Source organism: Prunus mume, linkage group LG5, assembly GCF_029339155.1.
Source record: "Prunus mume cultivar Tortuosa linkage group LG5, ASM2933915v1, whole genome shotgun sequence".
NCBI lineage: Eukaryota > Viridiplantae > Streptophyta > Magnoliopsida > Rosales > Rosaceae > Prunus > Prunus mume.
In genome coordinates this window covers 23038230-23057125 of record NC_142702.1, presented here as the reverse complement: position 1 = coordinate 23057125, position 18896 = coordinate 23038230, and the positions used below count along the sequence as shown (strand labels likewise).

Below are 18896 nucleotides of genomic sequence, written 5' to 3'. Positions count from 1 at the left end.
CCTGGAACATGAAAGAGTTGTGAAGACTAGGAAAGCTTGCTTTTGGTCAATTTTGGTGAGCGTGGCAGGGGGGCTCATGTTAGGATGGTGGGAATATCAATATCATCCTACAAATAGGCAACTGTGGATGGTGCCCTTTGGTCTCATCCTTTTTGCTACCCCGGTCATTGTTTGGTTCTCTGTTATGGCCTCTGACATCTGTAATTTGAAGGATGATGATCATGTCACAAGGGTGAGTCAACTCAGTAACTCGGTTCCTGCCAAGAAAGATGGGCAATGGAGCAACCATGTGAATGATGTATAGATTTTAAAATATATTGCCTACGATTGATTCTATGTAAAAATTCAACCAATCTAGTCAATTACATACGTGGAGTTTTATTTATTTATTTATAAGAACTATGTGAACGCCATGTGGACTCCAAGTAATTGATTAAGATTCATATATTATGTAAGGAGCATAGTTACATAGGCGTTTTAATTACAGGTGAGTGATTGATTGTGGTTTGATTTTGTTATAAAACTTTACACTACTAATATGTTTTCTGACAAAGTGGTATTCTAAATTATTCTAATTTATGTGGCGGAATAATCAAATTCGGATGCAAAGAGGCGGACACATTGTCTTAAGCTTAACCAACTGTGCAATTTAGAGAAAGAAAAAACGTCTTTTCCTGCTATTGCACTTGGGAATTTATCAAGCTGTTTACAGTGTTAGTTGATGCCTAATGGTTGTAAGGCTTGGTTTTTAATAGGATGTAGTGCATCTCGTTTTCCATTGCTAATCACTAATAGTTTGAGCTATAAATTTAAAGATATATATATTTTTTTAAATCGGCGAGGAGAGAGAATTTGAACTTGAAATCCTTTTAATTTTGGAAAGAGAAGTACTAATAGACCAGGAGGCAGTTGGTAAAAACGTTTGTTTTCTTCCCAAGTTTAAAAGATTGTGATAGGGATCAGATTCGTGTGATTATGATATTGTTATTGTTAAACAATATTAAAAAGGATAAAGCTGTTAGAATCAAGACCATGGGGGTAGGCAGGCCAAGAATGTTGCCTTCCCCAGTATGCATGGTTCCAGATAATACGGATGGATGTCATCATATATGAAGTCATTAGTTCTTTTTTTCGCCAAAAAAGTCTTCCGCCCTCATAATGATTTAGTTCTCTTTTAACAAGTATTTTTATTTTACATACCACGTTCTGTATCATTGCTTTCACGAAATTTGGTCAACTATCAGTCTAACAGAATCTTCGGGTAAGGAAAATCTTCATGAAGATTTCTTTTATATGTACAAGAATATAAAATATAACTTAGAATACACACAATCATCTGCAATCATCCACAAACCACACGTATAATGTAAACTTCGATGTTTTATGCCTGTAAGAGTTGGAACCTAGGGCATTCAAGTGGCAAGATTCAAATACTGAAACAAAGGAAGAAAAGTACAAAAGAAAATAAAAAAGAGAGTAAGAAAAGTACATAACAAATTGTGAAAAAATATCTTAGAACTAGCTTTATTTATAGGACACCCATGCCTTCATTTATGATTAGGCAGTATTTGATGATTTACAAGCTCAAACCCAAGTCTTGGCCAACTGGCCAACCAAAATTATCACACCAAGTCTACATGGCGGGCACAGGCTCCTTAAAATGGAGTTGCCTACGGCAACAAGCAGTAAACCATGTTTGCTGCATTTAGCATCCCATACAATGTGAATGAGTCAATGGCAGTCAAATGGAGTTGCCTACGGCAACAAGCAGTAAACCATGTTTGCTGCATTTAGCATCCCATACAGTGTGAATGAGTCAATGGCAGTCAAGATATCCGGGAACGAATATGTTGAGGGAGTAAAGCTAACTTAGCTACTGCAAAAACAGCTTCTTCTGGATACCAAAGCAATTGCGGTACACTTCTAAGTTTGGATGAAGGAAAAGAAATGGACTAGAAAAAACTCTCTATATAAATTTATGTGTGGCTAGCTGAGTTTTTTACCCAAGCAATCTGTTTCCTGTTGGGTTGATCCTTCTGAACCCAATTTCCAGTGTGTAAAAAAGGAAAAAACTCGAGCCTAATACAGATCCTCTTAAACTAAAGATTGCAAACATGGATTAAACTAAACACAGTACTGCACCTTTTCAGACCCAATATTTCCAATATATATGAGTCGTGAAAGTATTTGAATGGCTGGAAGGAGGTAAAAATTAATGGCCTCACCAAGCATCAACCCTCACTATCGGAAAGTGTCGGAAATTCCAGGCCCCGAAGAGCAGGTATGTTGTTTAAATCCTCCTTTGAGACCAGTGGGAAGAACCATAGTGCCTTCTTCGTGCCGAAAACCTTCAGGAAGGGGGAAAAGAGCAAAAAGTGAGACTCCTCAACGGTGCGACAGAAGAAGGGCTTGCATAAAGTGTCAGTTTATATGAACTTCACGAGACAATTTGAGAGAGAGAGAGAGAGAGAGAGAGAGAGAGTACCACCTGCTCAAAATTCTTCTTCCTGCCCAAGTCATACTTCCATCTGATTCCTCTTCTCTTCTCATGAACCTGAAACATTTTTCAATTACCTATATAAAACTACACAATAAAAAATCTGCAGTAATGAATTAATGCCTTGAGCTTGGCTACCAAAACCATGCAGAGCTTGTATCTGTACTCTAATAAGATATAAGATAAACGTGCTACATAATAAACTTCTTAGTAGACTCAGGTTATTCTAATTTCCGGATCACTTCAGGTAACTTTAGCCAAATCTCATTTTGCAATTCATGTAAAAATCAATTCATAAATTGGAATAACAGCTCGAGCAGCAGGTAGCCAACTGAACAAAATGAATTATATCAGGTAATTCAGGTCTCAAATGGTTAGTGCAATGCAAATATTCATATTATCTCAAAACTGGTAGACAGAAAGTAGGAGTTGATTTTATTACCTCTATGGTAGTGGTGTTGCTTGACAGAAGGGACACATGCATAACCACGAAACAAAGAAGACTCAATGCAAAGGCTAAATTAAGCACTGCGACAAAGTACACAATATGTAAGAAACAAGTAAATAATGAAAGCAGAAGCAGAACCAATATGTGGACGTGCAAATGATCGTACAGGTGGAACATTACCAAAAGTCAAAAAAATAACTGCAAGATTGCCAGGGGATGTTGAATGATTCTTGGCTTCAGAGAAAAAATCGATAAAACTTGGTAGCAAAATGAAGGTATCCATTGTCGTCTCCAGAAATGTATACAGCTTTTATGCCAATAACAGAAAATGGAAAGAGTCAGCAGAAAACAACAGATAAAACAAACTAGCCAATTAGTCCAAATTTAAAGTTCTTTGCACACCAGAAGGTATTCATTTTATAATAAATTATTATTACTCATCTCTCTCTACCCTATGACTTCCTCCCAACACAAACACACACATAAAAAAATTACTCAAACATCTCCAGTTCCCATCCCTTAGTTTCTATGGGCTTTCCCAGCCTTTGAACCAAAAATTCAGGGGGGGTTAAGGAAAGCTATACAAAGTTCTTGTTTTGTAACTGCAACTATAATAATAAGAAAAAAGAAATATAGGATTACCAAGAAAAGAAGAAAAAACTTGTAGTTGCGTGCACCAACACAATTCACCACCCAAACACAATGGTGATCCATCTTAAGTACACATCTTTGACCTACAGAAAATAGCAGAAAACAAAATCACTTTCTCTAACTTAACTGACAATTTCACCGAATGTTAAATAAGGCTGCCACCAATGTTCTAAAGTTGTGAAGTGCATCTGAAAATATTATGACTGTGTCACTTTCAGACAATATATAGAGTTATATACAAAACAAAAACACAAAAAGAATACATGCCATAATAATTTAAACTTGGAAACATCCTACTACAAATGACACATGATGGCTCTACTGATAAAAATTCTAATCTAGGGTTAACAACACAGAAATGGAAAGAAAATTCATATATATGGTACCACCCTTGAAAGATTTTTCTAGGGAGATACGTTCTATCACAACTACACTCAAATCGATGTCATCTCCAAGATATATAAAAAGTAAGGGAAAAAAATTCTTAAATACAAAGTGGAAGTAAAGAAGAAGAAGATGATGAAACACACCGAGGGAATATGCAATAATACAGAAACGCATGTCAAGATACAAGCATAATATACATCGCAAGCAACAATAGAAAGCAACTTGCTTACAAACAGAGCAATGATGGCATCGTGGTGGCTTGCCGTTTTGGCATCGACTACAATATCCTACTTGTGGTCTTCTTTCTCGTCCATCTGCAGAGTGTGTGGAAGTGAAAGCCTCGGGTTCTATACTTTCTGACAAAGTCAGAGAACTACCAGCCTCCAAAACTTCTTCCTCTGTTAGGGGTTTCCAATTGTCGGGAACAGAACCCGGGTCTTTAAAGACAACCATAAAGTAGCTCCACAATAACATTATAAGCTGCAAGACAAATGCAAATTGAAACCAATGGGAAAACTCAAGAGTTAGTTTTCTTCTAAATGAATCTTATTACTCAATGTCGTTACACAGATAAACTATTTTCTGTATAAATTTTCTTATAAAAATCTTGAATCAGTTACAGAAAGAAACCCAATAAGAATAGTCATCAAACCCACAAATCAACATGCACCGTTTTAATATTTGTTAAAGGCAATTATCCCAAGGGTGTACAATATAAGTATCAAATGTACCTCTCTACCTAAATACTGAAGTTTTTGAGAACAGTGCTAAACCAGCCAACAGATCTGAACCTAAATTTTGATTTGTGTCCCTACATCCCAGGTCTCATCTCAAATTCAACTTCTATTAGCTTGTCAAGCATTTGCGGGCAACTTCATTCTTGTTCATCCATTAACTTTGGACTCACGTGTATAGCATGAGACTTAGTTCACTACTCTATTTGCCCCATAGTTATGATGTTATTCATTCCTCTGCAAATTATTCTAAATTGTGCTCATTGCAGCAGCTATCAGTATTAATCTACTTAATTGAACTAAATGCAAGCTAACCACTTCAATTTTAACTTAACTTTTTAGACCCCAATGATATAGTAAAATGAACACAAACCCACCAAAGAAAAAACAAAACCCAAATAAGAAGGAAGAGCAAACTTTTTGCAAGGGAAAAAAAAGTGGGTTGATTATATTTTCCAATTTCCCAAATACCCATATATTAAAGAACAAAACTTGAAGCATCAATGGCTGCAATAGTTGAGAATTACCAGAAAGTGGAACATAATGATGATGAAGAAGGCTAGAAAAGAGTGGAGCCCGCCGCTGAGCAGCTCCGGGCCCCAAGTCACCACAACGACGGCGTAGTAGGAGAGGGAAATTATGGCGGCAACCAAGAGGATCATGAAGTAGCCGATGACTTTGAGGCCGGAGCATAACTTGAACAGGTTTATCTCCATTCTGGAATTGATTGGCAATGGCCGAACTATCCCGGTTGGAAATTTGAGAGGGAAGATTGGCCTTCTGGTTCTTCGTGGAGGGAAGAGGCGTTTCCAGATATCAGGAGCCAGGTTTAAGCTTTTCTTCTTCTTGCTGAGTGGGATTGATTCAAGTATTTGAAGTCTTGCTGGATTTGGAGATCCATGTGTTTTTGTTCATTGGCGTTTGAAGTTTGAGACGTTCTCCTTTTTTTTTTCTTTTTTTTTTGGGTCAAATAAATTCGAGACTGTGCAAGTGAGAAGTGGACTTGTTATCAACTCAGTTTGGTACTTTGGGCGCGCCACAATAATCAACTCAGCGCACCGTTTCAGTTTTTATTTATCATTCTTTTGTTTTTATTTATTATTCATTATTTCTTGTTCAAAGAAAATGGATTGTTAGAGGTTCTATTATGTTGAATTACGTTTACTCAATTAGAATGGGAGAAGTCACGAATTGTGAATTATGAATGTGAAAATTAGGAGTACAAAGAGAAATTCACATAATTTTTTGTTTTTTATGTGTTCATAAACGCAAGAGAAGCTCTTTGTTATACAAAAATTTAATAACTTCACTATTTGTTTTAGTTGAGGCTTTTAATGAAACGACTCATTAGGAAATTGATGATTCAAAATTTCAAATCTTTCCGGTATATATAGGAAATCTTAACCCAAATAATAGATTGAAGATAATTGATTTAGGTTAAGACATAATTTTTTTGAGATTTTCTATTTAAACCACACACTTCTCTTAGTTCACCTCAACTTTTAATTTAAATTTTTACAATTTCTAAGAAAATCCCACTATCTTCCCAAACTACCTTTAAATACACTCCAAACTAAAAAAATAAGAAAAAAAAGAGATTTTCTATTTAAACCTCACAATTTTCTTTGTTCCCAACAACAAAAAAAACACAAACAAATGAAACCCTAAATCCGAAATTTAATATCTAGAGGAAGAGAACATCTTTACCTCTCTTGAGGATTAACTAAATTCTAACACTTGAGTTGAGAACTTGAGTGAGAGAGAGAGAGAGAGAGTTTGTAAACAGGAAGTTGGAAGGAGATTTCTAAAATTTAATATGAAGAGTAGTGGGGTATGTGTGTACTAGGGTTAATTATTAAGTTGGATAACATATTTTGTCTTTTTACACAATAATAAAACTTATAACTTAATAATTTAAGTATTAGAGTGAATAAAGAGAAGTGCGTGATTTAAATAGAAAATCTCATTTTTTATTAGTCTTATTGAACTACAATGATGGTTTCCAAATTTAGATTCTATAATTGAATCCTCATTTTCAAATACAGCAGAAAATAACACGAGATAAGTAACAATTTGAACACATAGATACAAATTCTTTTTAATGAAAACATAAATAATTTACAATTTCTCTTTTTTCCTTTTTTGTTTTTGTTTTTGTTTTTGTTGGTGGCTTTTGTCTTTAAAAATCCAGAAACCTCGTCGTCATCCAAAAAGATCCGTAGTTCCCCTAAATCCGCTTTCAAAAATCTCTGTTCCCACCTCCTACACTCACCACCTACTCAAAAAGGTACACGACCGCCTTGTCTCTCTCTGTCTCAAGCTCCTAAATTTATTTCCTTGTCTTTTGAATCTGTGTGCTACTAATTGATTTTGCTTTATTTTGTTTCGCTTTTGGGGTTAATTAGGGTTAGGGTTTGTGCTCCGAAAGTACAAAGAAAGGGGGAAAAAGATGCAGCAGCCACAGCAAATGATCCCTGTGATGCCTACTTCATTTCCACCCACTAACATCACCACCGAGCAAATTCAGAAGGTACCCTTTTTTTTCCATTTTGCTCAATCTTTCTCTCTCTGTCTTACTTTTTGTGGATTTTTTGCTCTGTTTTTAGTATTATGGTTATTTGGAGCTCTTAATGGATTGTGGAACTAATTGGTCCTCTGGGTTTGTTGGGTTTTTCTTTTTGTGTAAAGTGAGGTTTTTGCCATTTTTTTGTGGGGGAAAGAAACAACCTTTGCAAGCCAAACAAGTTTTGATGCAAACAAGGCTATATTAAACTGAGGTGATTAAGGAATATGTGATTACTTGATTATAATTTGTAAGATTTTACTTCCTCACATAGAAAAGAACGCCCTTTAGCTGAAATTTTTAAGGGAGAAATTCAATAAAGCTGGGAAGCCATTGTTCTATACTTTTATGGTCGAATGATGTATGATAATTGGTGGTCATTTATAGAATTTTGGAAGACTATGTCGCCCACTTGTAGACTATGGATGTGTTGGGTAAGACCAGGAAGAGAACAATGAAATAAATAAGACCATGGAGTTTGTCTACATGTTCATAATGTAAAGAACATGGAAATTAAATGTTAACTCAAAATATGGGATCTGATTAGTATGTAGAATTCATGACCATACGAGATGCTCTTCCTTTCTAGCAGTTTATTCTCCTGATCTGCGCGACGTACTTTCTTAATCTGTTAAGATTTTTCCCTGTGTCAGCCTATTTCTAATGGTGATTCAGGCCACTAGGTTTACATGTTGGGAACCATCTAGTTACTCTACTGCTGTGCAGATTTTACTCCATTGGTCCACCACAGTTCCCAGTCTCCTCTAAGAATTGGAGATAAAGGCACACATGATATTTTCCCTTTGTCACCTACGACATCTGTCCATTTTCATGGAAGTGGATTTTTTATGGTACGGGACAGAAAGATTTACTGGATAGGATTTCAATAATGCCACTTGCCAAGGTAGTGCCACAAGTAGGAGTATAGTCAAAATTGATCAAACTAATGCAATTAAATGTTGGTAAATATGCCGAAGTCTTACGTGGGATGGCTTATGGGTGATATGTATGGCAAATCATTTTTTAAAACAAAATTTTGGGCACACTCATCAGTCTTGAACTAAATTAGTGAGTAGGTGGTTACATTTTCAATCACCATTGCAGAAATTCCCATCTAAGCCAGAGACTCTTTTGAAGGAATGGATATCTATTATGAAATGTTGAATTATACTTTGTCGACCTAAAATTGATAAGGATTAAGGATACATGAGATGATCCTTACCAGTATTAAGTGTTAGTATCTTATATTGTCAATGTTGGTCTATGCACGTATGGTTTTACTTTATTTCTTTTTTCCTGTGAATTAGGCGGATGGCTACTGGCACAGTTGATATAACTTGGATATAGATTTTGTACTGTTCAATTATTTTACTAGTGTTATTTTTGTATATCCACCTAGATAGTCTAATATACATCTCACTTGATATGTGATATGTGGGAATTAAAATAAATCTAATGTTAATGTCTTTTTTTCTTAATTTATGATGTAGTACCTTGACGAGAACAAAAAATTGATTCTGGCAATATTGGATAATCAAAACCTTGGAAAACTTGCTGAGTGTGCCCAGTAAGTCCTCTCTCTCTCTCTCTCTCTCTCTCTCTCACACACACACACACACACACACACGCATGCTTTATGTCTGTATTGTGTCTTGAGTTATATTGCTGGGCCTGTATCACATTGATTGTACTTGTCTGATTTAGGTTAGAATGCTACGTCTGATCTTTTAGAGATGGTAGAATGTTGACCTAGCCTCATGTTTGTATTGGTATCTTTTATCATGCAATGTTTTCAGACTTATTTTGATATTTCCCCATTTAAAAACTTGTAAGGTGTTTGATGTCTCGTAATTACTGGATTAATTATAATAATTCATGGTTAAATTAGGTATGGCAGTGGATTGTCCTACATATTTATTTATATAGTTGGGGATACTCGGTAGGCATTTCATGCAATCAGCAGCTCTGAGTGGAGAAACTAATTGAGTTTTGACTCCTTCTTGTTTTTGTTTTTAATGGACAATTATAAATATCAAATGCTGGTCTCCATGTTATGAATTCGGGATATAAATTTTTATTCCTTAATGCAAGACCACAATATTTGTATGATGTATACTTTTCGCTTTTGATGATTTAGGTACCAAGCTCAGCTTCAAAAGAATCTGATGTATTTAGCAGCTATTGCTGATGCACAACCACAGGCACCAACGGTGCCTGCTCAGGTGGGTAGTAAGCATGCCTTGATGGTTTGCCGTTCACCTTTTTATCCATGTTTATCATCTTTGTTTCAACACTTGGCAGATGGCCCCACATCCTGCTATGCAACAAGCAGGATATTACATGCAACATCCTCAGGCAGCAGCAATGGCTCAGCAACAGGGTATTTTCCCCCCAAAGATGCCATTGCAGTTCAATAACCCGCACCAAATGCATGATGCAGCACAGCAGCTACACCAGCAGCACCAACAAGCCATGCAAGGGCAAATGGGAATGAGAGCTGGAGGGGCCAATGGCATGCCTTCCATGCATCATACTGAAGCCACACTAGGTGGTGGTAGTGGTGGCCCAACTTCAGCTGGAGGGGGTCCAAACGATGGGCGTGGAGGAAGCAAGCAAGACAACTCAGAGGCTGGGACAGGTGGTGATGGCCAGGGGAGCTCAGCCGGCGGGCATGGCAATGGTGATGGAGAAGATGGAAAGTGACATGTTCTTATGGATGATTCCACATGGAAACATGTGCCTGTTGATAGTAGGTGTTTTCCTAAAGTAGCTGCTTTGCTCAGTAATCTTTGACAGATTGCAAACAGCAGCGAAAGTTCTCCTTAGTCTTTAAAGTGATTAGGTAGGTGAGTCGTGTTGTAAGTTCCTTTGCATGGAATGGATCCTGGCATCAGATGAAACAGGTGGTGAAAGAAAAGACAGACTTGGTTCTAAGGGCTCTTAGAGATGGAAACACGTGTACTTGGATGTCTGTCAATTTGTAACTCATAAATGCGTGCAGCATGCGCCACAAATTCTGATCCTATTACAAGTTTTGCTGGTAGTTTGTTTTCCTGTTGGTATGTGTATGAACTCTTCTTAGCAATTTGTAACTCATAGATGGCCGTTGAAGGTTTTGTATTGCCTCGCCGGTTTGTCAACTGGGCGTTCTCATTTGCAATGTCCAAAAGGATCGATTAGAATTCAATTTTCAAGTTTTACTCTCTCAGTCCTCATTGCCTACAATTTTTGGCATTGTTCCCATGCAGGATTGTAGAGGCAGTCCACTAGCAACATCTTTTTGGTTTTCTGCCGTCTTGTGATATAAGAGAGAATCACAATATTGAATTTGGAAGAAGAGTTACGACCGTTGGTTTCTTTTTCTTCCTCTATACTTATCCTTTCCTTTCGCAAAAACAGAGAAAGCCCTCGGGTGGTGAATATAGGTGGTGGTCACGTCTGAATACTAAAGATAAATAACAATAAAGTTGATGGACATTGAAATCTTGATTTTCCTTTTCCTTTCCCTTTTTTATAATTGAGATGTTGAACTCACAAATTTATATACTTAGAGAATAGTGTTGAGCTTATATATTTAGAACTTAAGCCCTTTTTAATTTGGGAAGATAGAAATGTATCTGTGCACAACATATTTATCTTAGGCATGATGCTTATATTATAATTACTAACTTCAACCCCAAAATAAATAGAATAACAGTGCAGTGGCGGATCCAGGAATTTTTCTGGAGAGGGGCAATAATGATTTTGGTACTACCCAAGGACTGAATAAAAAAAACATATTTTGAAATGAATTAGACCCTTAGATAGTTTTAGGGTTAACTAGCATGGTAAAATAAATAGAATAACAATGGGGCTTAAGCACATTTTGTGGGGTTGACATTGACATGGATAGATAGTTAAGAACAGAAAAGGAAACAAAGACAAGGAATGAATGCGACCTAAACCATACCCAAACTATCCATTAGACCCAAATTCTGTTTATTTTCGAAGCCGAAGAATAACAAAAGAAACCCTTATTATATACAAACAAGTGCACATTTCTTTTCCCTCTCATTACGATTAACGAATCTTCACCATGCACGTGTCATAATTGGAACCGTTCATTGTCTAAATCACAATTTAAAGATCATCCTGCAAACCAGTTAGCATTTGGGTCTACTTGTATTTGTTTTCAGTTGGTTGGAACCTAAAGGACCATCCATCATTTTTCCTTCTAGGATTTGTACTTCTACGGTTAGAGTTTTTTCAGTATTGAAACTAATTGAAAAACAAAAGACAAGGGCATGAAGGTAGAAACCTCTTCTGTATTGTGCACCGAAATGTTAAAAAGGGGATTTAAATTTCAGTGATTCTTGGATTGAAACTGATACCTTCCCACTTAGCTAAAGTGCCTCCATGGATTTACTGTATTGCCTTTGAAAGAAATAATTTCAATGCCGTTTTAAGTTTTTATGTATTGCCAGAACAGAGTGAAGTATGGAAGCTGCTTTTACATTCATTTCTTTTCCTTTTCTTTCTCATGTTGATTGATTCCTTTCTAGTTATGTTGTTCCTGCATCCTACTCTTTTTAATAGAAAACAAAATAAATCACTACATTTTTTGTATAAATAGTATCGCCGTCCGGCTTTACTTTTTTCTGACACGTCGCCCGAATCGCTAACAGCTAGACGGGTTTTTTTTTTTAATAAATAGTATAGCCGCGCGGCTATACCTGGGAATTTTTTATATAGAAACTGAGTCTAGCCGATCGGCTTTACTAGGTTCCTTTTTTAGAGTTTTTTTCATAAATAGTATCGCCGTTCGGCTATATGTCTTTTAAATATAATATATTTAAAGGGTATAGACGCTGCATCGCTTTTGAACACATGCTAAATCTAGCGCCAGCCAGTCCCTTATTGACACGTGCGCGAATCTCTAGGCGAGGCGGGCGGCCTTTTTATAAATAGTACAATTGCACGGCTATACTCGGTTTTAAAAAGAAAAGTACACCAGCCGGGCTTTAGGGGTTCTTTTTGGCTGTATTTTTGTTTTTTTATAGATAGTATAGCCGAATGGTTATACTGTTTCCATACATACATTATTTTTTTAAGCTTTTTTATTATTTATAAGTAGTATAGCCGACCGGCTATACGCGGAATTTGTAAAAAAAACTAGTACAGCCGATCGGCTTTACTGTGATTGTTTTTTTTTTTTTTTTAAAGTATTGTTTTCAGGATACATTTGGCTTTGTGATCCTGATCGTATGGCATATACTATGGAACTAGATGATAACTATATGGAAACAGGTAACAGGAAGGAGATAAATAGTCTTGCAGTAGTGTTGAATAATTCAGAGTCATCTGAGTAATTCCCTTCCCCTGCAGAAGCATCCAACAAACAGAGTCATCCGAACAAATCCCCTCTCCAGCGGAAGCATCCAAAAAACCATGACTCATCTGAACTGAAGACCTCTTCTGCTGAAGCGTTCAGTGGACCTGAGTCAGCTGAAATGAAAATGTCTTCTCCTGCAGAAGTGTCTAATAAACCTGATGTAACTGAAAAGAAAATTGCCTCTCCTGCAGAAGCATCCAACTCTGGAAAGAAAACCCCAAGATCATTGAAGGGCAAAGCTAAAATAGTGAAGAAAACTCCATTCATAACAGCTTGAAAACGAGCAAAGGTACAACTAGCTCACAGGTTAATGGGAGGAAACGGAGGCGGAATAGGGGTAACAACGAGAGTAGCAACAAAAGAGAAGAAGATGCCAAGAAGATGAATTCAAAAAGAGAGAAACAAGAGAATCAGAATATCACGAATGGAGAGCATGCCGAGAAGAGCCATCAGGCTCAAAAGAATCCAGGAAAGATTGACAAATCCGAAAAGAGCCGACAAAAACAGAAGGGTACAGAAAAACGACGTGGGTCAGACAAGAGTGTGAAGAGTCAAAGGAACAGCGAAAAACATGATGAAAAGAGGGAAAAGCTTGATGGTTTGATCTTCATGTGCAGTGGAAAGACAAAGCCAGACTGCTTCCATTACAGTATCATGGGTGTTTCAATGGGTAAAAAAAAAAACCTTGTGTTGGGTATCAAACCTGGGTTGAAGCTTTTTCTCTTTGATTTTGATCTTAAGCTTTTGTATGGGGTTTACAAAGCATCCTCTTAAGGTGGACTAAAACTCGAGCCAAAAGCATTTGGCGGGGCCTTCCCTGCTCAGGTCACATTTTCTTAGATCTATCTCTCCTTGTTTGCTTTGTTTAGTTAACCAGACATGTATTCTGATGACTTGAAAACTTTAGGTGCGGTTCAACGTGGAGAAAGATTGTCTTCCTCTACCTGAGATGAGAGTGTTTTCAAGAAGGCAATACAAGAAAACTATAATGGGAAAAAGAAGTTCAAAACAGAACTTACAGTTCGACAAGTGAGATAATGCTATGTGCCCCCTTCCTTTTATTAAGTTTTCCTGGAGTAAGCGATCATTGTTTCTTTGCATATGCTGAAGTAATAATATCCAATATTTTCCATTTCAGGTCAGGAAGTTCACGGTACTTTTCCGACCAGCTCAACTCCATTCAACTGCTCTAGCCACTCGCTCTCCAGCCCAAGCTAAAGTTCGGGATATCGGGGAGTTCATGAAGGAGCTAGGGAATCGCTGCCGCATGCCCACAGGGATTCACATGCTAGAGATCCTTATGCCAATGGTGATGCTAGGAGTTATCCAGTGTTAGCACATGAAAGGGACCAGCGTGTTGCATACCGGGATGTGCCATCAGTAAGGAGCTCTGTTGCACCGATATACCAGATTTCTGGGGTATGCGAGTATCATCGAATACGGCGCCAATACAATACGACACCGATACGCCACGTGAAAAAAATGAGTATAGCCGACCGGCTTTACCGGGGCCTCCATTTTAGTTTTGTTGATAAATAGTATAGCCGAACGGCTATACTATTCGTGCCACCAACTCTCTTGGCAGGTTCCGCGTATAGCCGCGCGGCTATACTCGGGATTTTTTAAAATTAAGTATAGCCCCCCGGCGTTACTGGGGTTTTTTTTTAATTTTTTATAAATAGTATAGCCAGGCGGCGATACGTTTTTTATACGTGGCGCCCAATCGCTAAGCGCTAGGCCCTTTTTTGCACGGCTATACTAGGATTTTTTTATTAAAAAATTAGTATAGCCGCACGGCTGTATGGAATAGTATAGCCGCACGGCTGTACTGGGGTCTTTTAAAAAAAAATTAGTATAGCCGATACTCCACCGATACAGTCGCGATACGTCAAGGGGTGAAAAACGAAGATATCTTGAATATTTGGGGTTAAAATGCAAACTTAAAACCTAGAATTCAAAGACCCTGCCTGGCTATGTCATTTGGGATTCAACGGCAACCAAAAAAGAAGAAGAAGAAGAAGGAAGAGAAGAACCCACCACCACCAATCGCTGTCGGGCCGTCGCCACCTCAGATTCAATCGCCGTCGCCGTCGCCACCTCTGCCGTCGCTCCTCAAGGTTTTCTCTTATTCTTGCTGTGTTGTTAATTAGATAATGGGTATATGGGTATTCCGTAATATTGGGGTGGGGATGGCTGTCTGTGTATATAATTGGGGTGGGTTTGGCTGTATAATTGTTTTGTATATCTATTAATTTTTTTTTTTATCAAACTTCATTTGATTCACAGGAAATAAATAGCGTGGGTTATAGTTCTAGTGATGGGAATACTAGTAATAATAATGATGGAGAGAATGAGGAGAATGATAATGCTCCTTTATGAACTTATTATGGATGAAATATCAATTTTTCTATTTATATTATTTTAATCGCATGGAGAGAAACTGATCCTGTGCTAAGGAGAGAAACTGATCGTGGAGAGAGACTATACTCAATGCATGCTGCTCCTGCTCGATACTCATAAGTAATAACAGTGGTTCTTGCGTGTTTCACATAAATGGGAATAAAATTGGAAACAAAGCTTCTTCCTTTTTGACGTTTTTGTATATCTTCCATTGCCTAACACCTTTTGGACGTAATGCATCAACTAAGTGACTGTAACCTGTTGTTCTAAGCTTCTTTCTTTGGTGGTTGTGTAATTTTTTTTTTCAGCTTATTAAACAGAACTAGGATCATTCTACATCAAGGTGTCTTGCGTGCAAGTAAAAAGGAAAATAAAAATGTTGAAGCATGTCTTTGGGAAGGTGTGGAACAAAGGGGTTCATGTGTATGGAGGAAACAGAGTTCTGCCTTGCCTGTATGTGCCCACCAGTGGTTTCCACAGTGGACAGGTACCCTTCAAATCCCAATTTCCCAGTTTCCATATTTCTTATGTTCTGGAATTTTGACATCATAAAGTCTTTGGATTGTATTTGGGTTGAAGAAGCACGTTTGAACATCTTTTTATGCTTGCATGATGCCATGAAGATTTGCTAGTTTTTCCTTTCGAAACTTTTTGATGAAGCCAACTGCCATCTAATTATGCAATTTATAGGTTCATTGTGCACAGAGAAGTTTTTTCGGGGTAGAGGATTTCCTTGATGATAACAATAGCCGGCCATACACTTACCAGAAAGAGAAGATATCCAAAAATCCACAAAAACATGTATCATTCAAACAGCGCACCATAGCCTACATTGAACCATTTACACTTGATGTGTTCATCTCAAAGCGGTTTGTTTCGGCCTCAATCACCCACCGAGTGACATGCAAGCAGGTTGCAGTTGCTGGTACCAACTCCAAAGACATTAAGGCCGTCCTCAAGTCTCGGTGCGACATACCAGCCTGTTTGGCCGTAGGCCAAATCTTGGCTGATAGGGCAAGAGAAGCTGATGTCTACACTGCTTCTTATACTCCCAGGGACAGGGACAAGTTTGAAGGGAAGATTAGGGCAGTTGTTCAATCCCTCATTGATAGTGGGATTGATGTTAAAGTTTATCTTGACTGAATTGGTTTTTCTTTCTCCTTTGAATTTACTTTTCTTTGGACGCTGTGGGAGCTTTTGTATGGAACTCTTATTTGTGATTATAAAGGCATATCAAGGGTGTTTCAATGGGTAAAACAGACCTTGTGTTGGGTATCAAAACTGGGTTGAAGCTTTTTCTCTTCAGGTGGCCAAAAGCATTTGGCGGGGCCTTCCCTGCTCAGGTCACATTTTCTTAGATCTATCTCTCCTTATTTGCTTTGTTTAGTTAACCAGACATGTATGCTGATGACTTGAAAACTTTAGGTGCGGTTCAACGCAGAGAAAGATTGTCTTCCTCTACCCGAGAGTGTTTTCAAGAAGGCAATACAAGAAAACTATAATGAGAAAAAGAAGTTCAAAACAGAACTTACAGTTCGACAAGTGAGATAATGCGCCTCCCTTCCTTCTATTAAGTTTTCTTGGAGTAAGCGATCGTTGTTTCTTTGCATATGCTAAAGTAATAATATCCAATATTTTCCTTTCAGGTCAGGAAGCTCACATCACTTTTCCGACCAGCTCAAGTCCATTCAACTGCTCTAGCCACTCATTCTCCAGTCCAGGCTAAAGTTCAGGATCAGGGAGTTCATGAAGGAGCTAGGGAATAGCTGCCACATGCCCACAGGAATGCACACGCTAGATATCCTTCTGCCAATGGTGATGCTAGGAGTTATCCAGTGTTAGCTCATGAAAGGGACCAGCGTGTTGCATACTGAGATATGGCATCTTTAAGGAGAGAGGAAACTTCTCATGATTTATACCTTACTGAAAAGGAATTTCGAGCTTATGGTCTTCGGGAGAGAGAAGAAACGTGTCTCCTCGTATCGTTCCTCCAGCTCTGGAAGCTCTTCATAGAGAGTATGAAAGAGAGCATCTTGCAAGACAGCCAAACCTCATTTACGGGGAGGCTGTTCCTGCACATCGAGAAAATGTTCATTCCGATCCTCTCTACTTGAATGATAGAGATTACCCGCTTATACTCACAGTGCTAGACATGAGTTGCCACCTGCAACTTCTGCTATTGCTGTAGATGCGTATGCAAGGGATCCATACGGCTACTCCTATTATGGTTCTTCATCATTGGACCCATATCTGGCACCCCAGAGAGAGAATCATCTAATTGAAACTGATCCTGTGAGGAGAGAAACTGATCATGTGGAGAGATTATACTCAACACATGTTGTTGGTGGTAGGAGAGAGAACTACCTGATTGAGACTGATCCTGTGCTAAGGAGAGAGACTATACTCAATGCATGCTGCTCCTGCTGATGCTGCATCCGGTAATAACCGGACAGAAAACTACCAGGCAACCAAGGCTGATGCATTGCCTGCGTGCGCCAGTTTCATCTCCTTATGCTTTTGCTGGTCCGTCATACTCCTACCGCTAAATAGCGCCCTCGCATCCCCCTGTACCGTATGTGGGCATTTATTTTCTTCGTTTTTGGATTATTATTATTATTTTTTTTAAGAATAGGGAAAAAAAAACTGCATGTGACAAATGTTTGAACTTTCAGACCCAAAGAGGGGACAAATACTTGGAACTTGTTAAATGCTGCCGCCGAGGTTGGAGTATAAATATTGGAACTTATTTATTTTGCCTTGGCAAGCTTACATAGTAATAATAGTAAAAGGGTAGCTTTGGCTATAGTTTTTGCATTTAAATCATAGCTCTCTTACTCTCTTTTTAATTTTTTGGTGAGACTTGCTCTGCTTGTGTTTGATAAATGCATATTTGACAGGCCTGATGCGCGCATGAGGAGAAGTGGGTTTTGGATAAAAAAAATCCTAGCCGTAGACTTGAGTCAAGACCAAAGACCAAGAGGTTGTAATTGACTTGACCGCAGCGTGCAATGAAATTACTCCCTCACCTTCACAAGTTTCTCCGGGGAAATACTAGTCATATATGTTGCATGGACACGAGTACAGGGACACGGGGACATGACGACACGGAAAATCTCAAAAAATTAGGATAGGGGTACGGTTAGGACACGGCAATTAAATTAATAATTTATTCTTAATACTTCAATGTCACATAATTTCATAAAACAAAACAAATAACTCATGTTTATCATCCATACATAATAATTAATAGATCACAAAATAAAACATAAATGATCTAACTCTGAATCTTCTTCAAGCATCTATGTCTTCATTGTTATTGTTATTATTTGTTGTGTTTCTCTTTAAAAAAAATGCCCCTATTTTTAAAAATATTTCAAATCAGTCCACCAAAAGTTTCAAAAATCACGTTTAGACCTCAGATTTTATTTTGAAATTTTCAAACTGGTCCCTACCGTGTCTTGACCGTGTCGGAGCCGTGTTTTGACCGTGTCCCAACCATTGACCATGTCCAATGCGTGTCAGAGCCGTGTCGACGTGTCGGCGTGTCCGACACTCCGACACTCCAGCAATTTGGAGTGTCCGTGCAACATAGGTCATATGTTGTCGAAATGTACTTGAAACTTACCTCGCAAATTTCCCATTTTCCAAGACATTCATCCCCCCAATATCACAAATCTTACTTATGTTGACTGGCTTGATAAGGGACCAGTTGTTCTTGTTGGATATCATAATTAATTCTTATGAGAAATTAACGAGTTTCGGATCATCGCCTGTCAAAAACACGATTCGTCTCCTACTAGTCCACATTCCACGTAAGCTTATTGATTTTTCTCCGCCAAGTAATC

The 18896-nt window shown here is 38.0% G+C and overlaps 3 protein-coding genes and 1 pseudogene across 6 annotated transcripts; 3 read left to right on the top strand and 1 right to left on the bottom strand.

The window, feature by feature from the left end:
• Nucleotides 1–1303: 1303 nt before the first annotated feature.
• Nucleotides 1304–5659, bottom strand: LOC103332147 (DHHC-type zinc finger family protein). Of its 3 annotated transcripts, none has more exons than XM_008234848.2 (8): nt 5245–5652; nt 4214–4463; nt 3588–3679; nt 3126–3252; nt 2940–3025; nt 2489–2554; nt 2226–2348; nt 1304–1433 (listed from the first exon to the last, which is right to left on the bottom strand). In XM_008234848.2, exons 1-7 carry the CDS (start codon nt 5431–5433, stop codon nt 2232–2234), a joined length of 927 nt encoding a protein of 308 aa, XP_008233070.1. In that variant the 5' UTR covers nt 5434–5652; the 3' UTR covers nt 1304–1433; nt 2226–2231. The 3 variants fall into 3 exon arrangements, with proteins under 3 accessions (XP_008233070.1, XP_088908871.1, XP_008233069.1); XM_089052745.1 differs by having other exon boundaries at nt 1304–1403; XM_008234847.3 differs by lacking the exon at nt 1304–1433 and having other exon boundaries at nt 1498–2348; nt 5245–5659.
• A 1214-nt stretch (nt 5660–6873) lies between these two features.
• On the top strand, nt 6874–10488 carry GIF3 (GRF1-interacting factor 3). Its single transcript, XM_008234850.2, has 5 exons — nt 6874–7004; nt 7123–7247; nt 8771–8847; nt 9418–9502; nt 9582–10488. The coding sequence occupies exons 2-5, from the start codon at nt 7167–7169 to the stop codon at nt 9981–9983; spliced, it is 645 nt and encodes a 214-aa protein (XP_008233072.2). The 5' UTR covers nt 6874–7004; nt 7123–7166; the 3' UTR covers nt 9984–10488.
• Nucleotides 10489–12520: 2032 nt separating this feature from the next.
• Nucleotides 12521–17871, top strand: LOC148917367 (uncharacterized; annotated as a pseudogene). The gene is made up of 3 exons (XR_016127439.1): nt 12521–13476; nt 16477–16593; nt 16698–17871. The product of XR_016127439.1 is annotated as an uncharacterized LOC148917367 (transcript).
• On the top strand, nt 14606–16332 carry LOC103332149 (uncharacterized). Its single transcript, XM_008234851.3, has 3 exons — nt 14606–14768; nt 15360–15538; nt 15742–16332. The coding sequence occupies exons 2-3, from the start codon at nt 15428–15430 to the stop codon at nt 16192–16194; spliced, it is 564 nt and encodes a 187-aa protein (XP_008233073.1). The 5' UTR covers nt 14606–14768; nt 15360–15427; the 3' UTR covers nt 16195–16332.
• Nucleotides 17872–18896: the final 1025 nt, after the last annotated feature.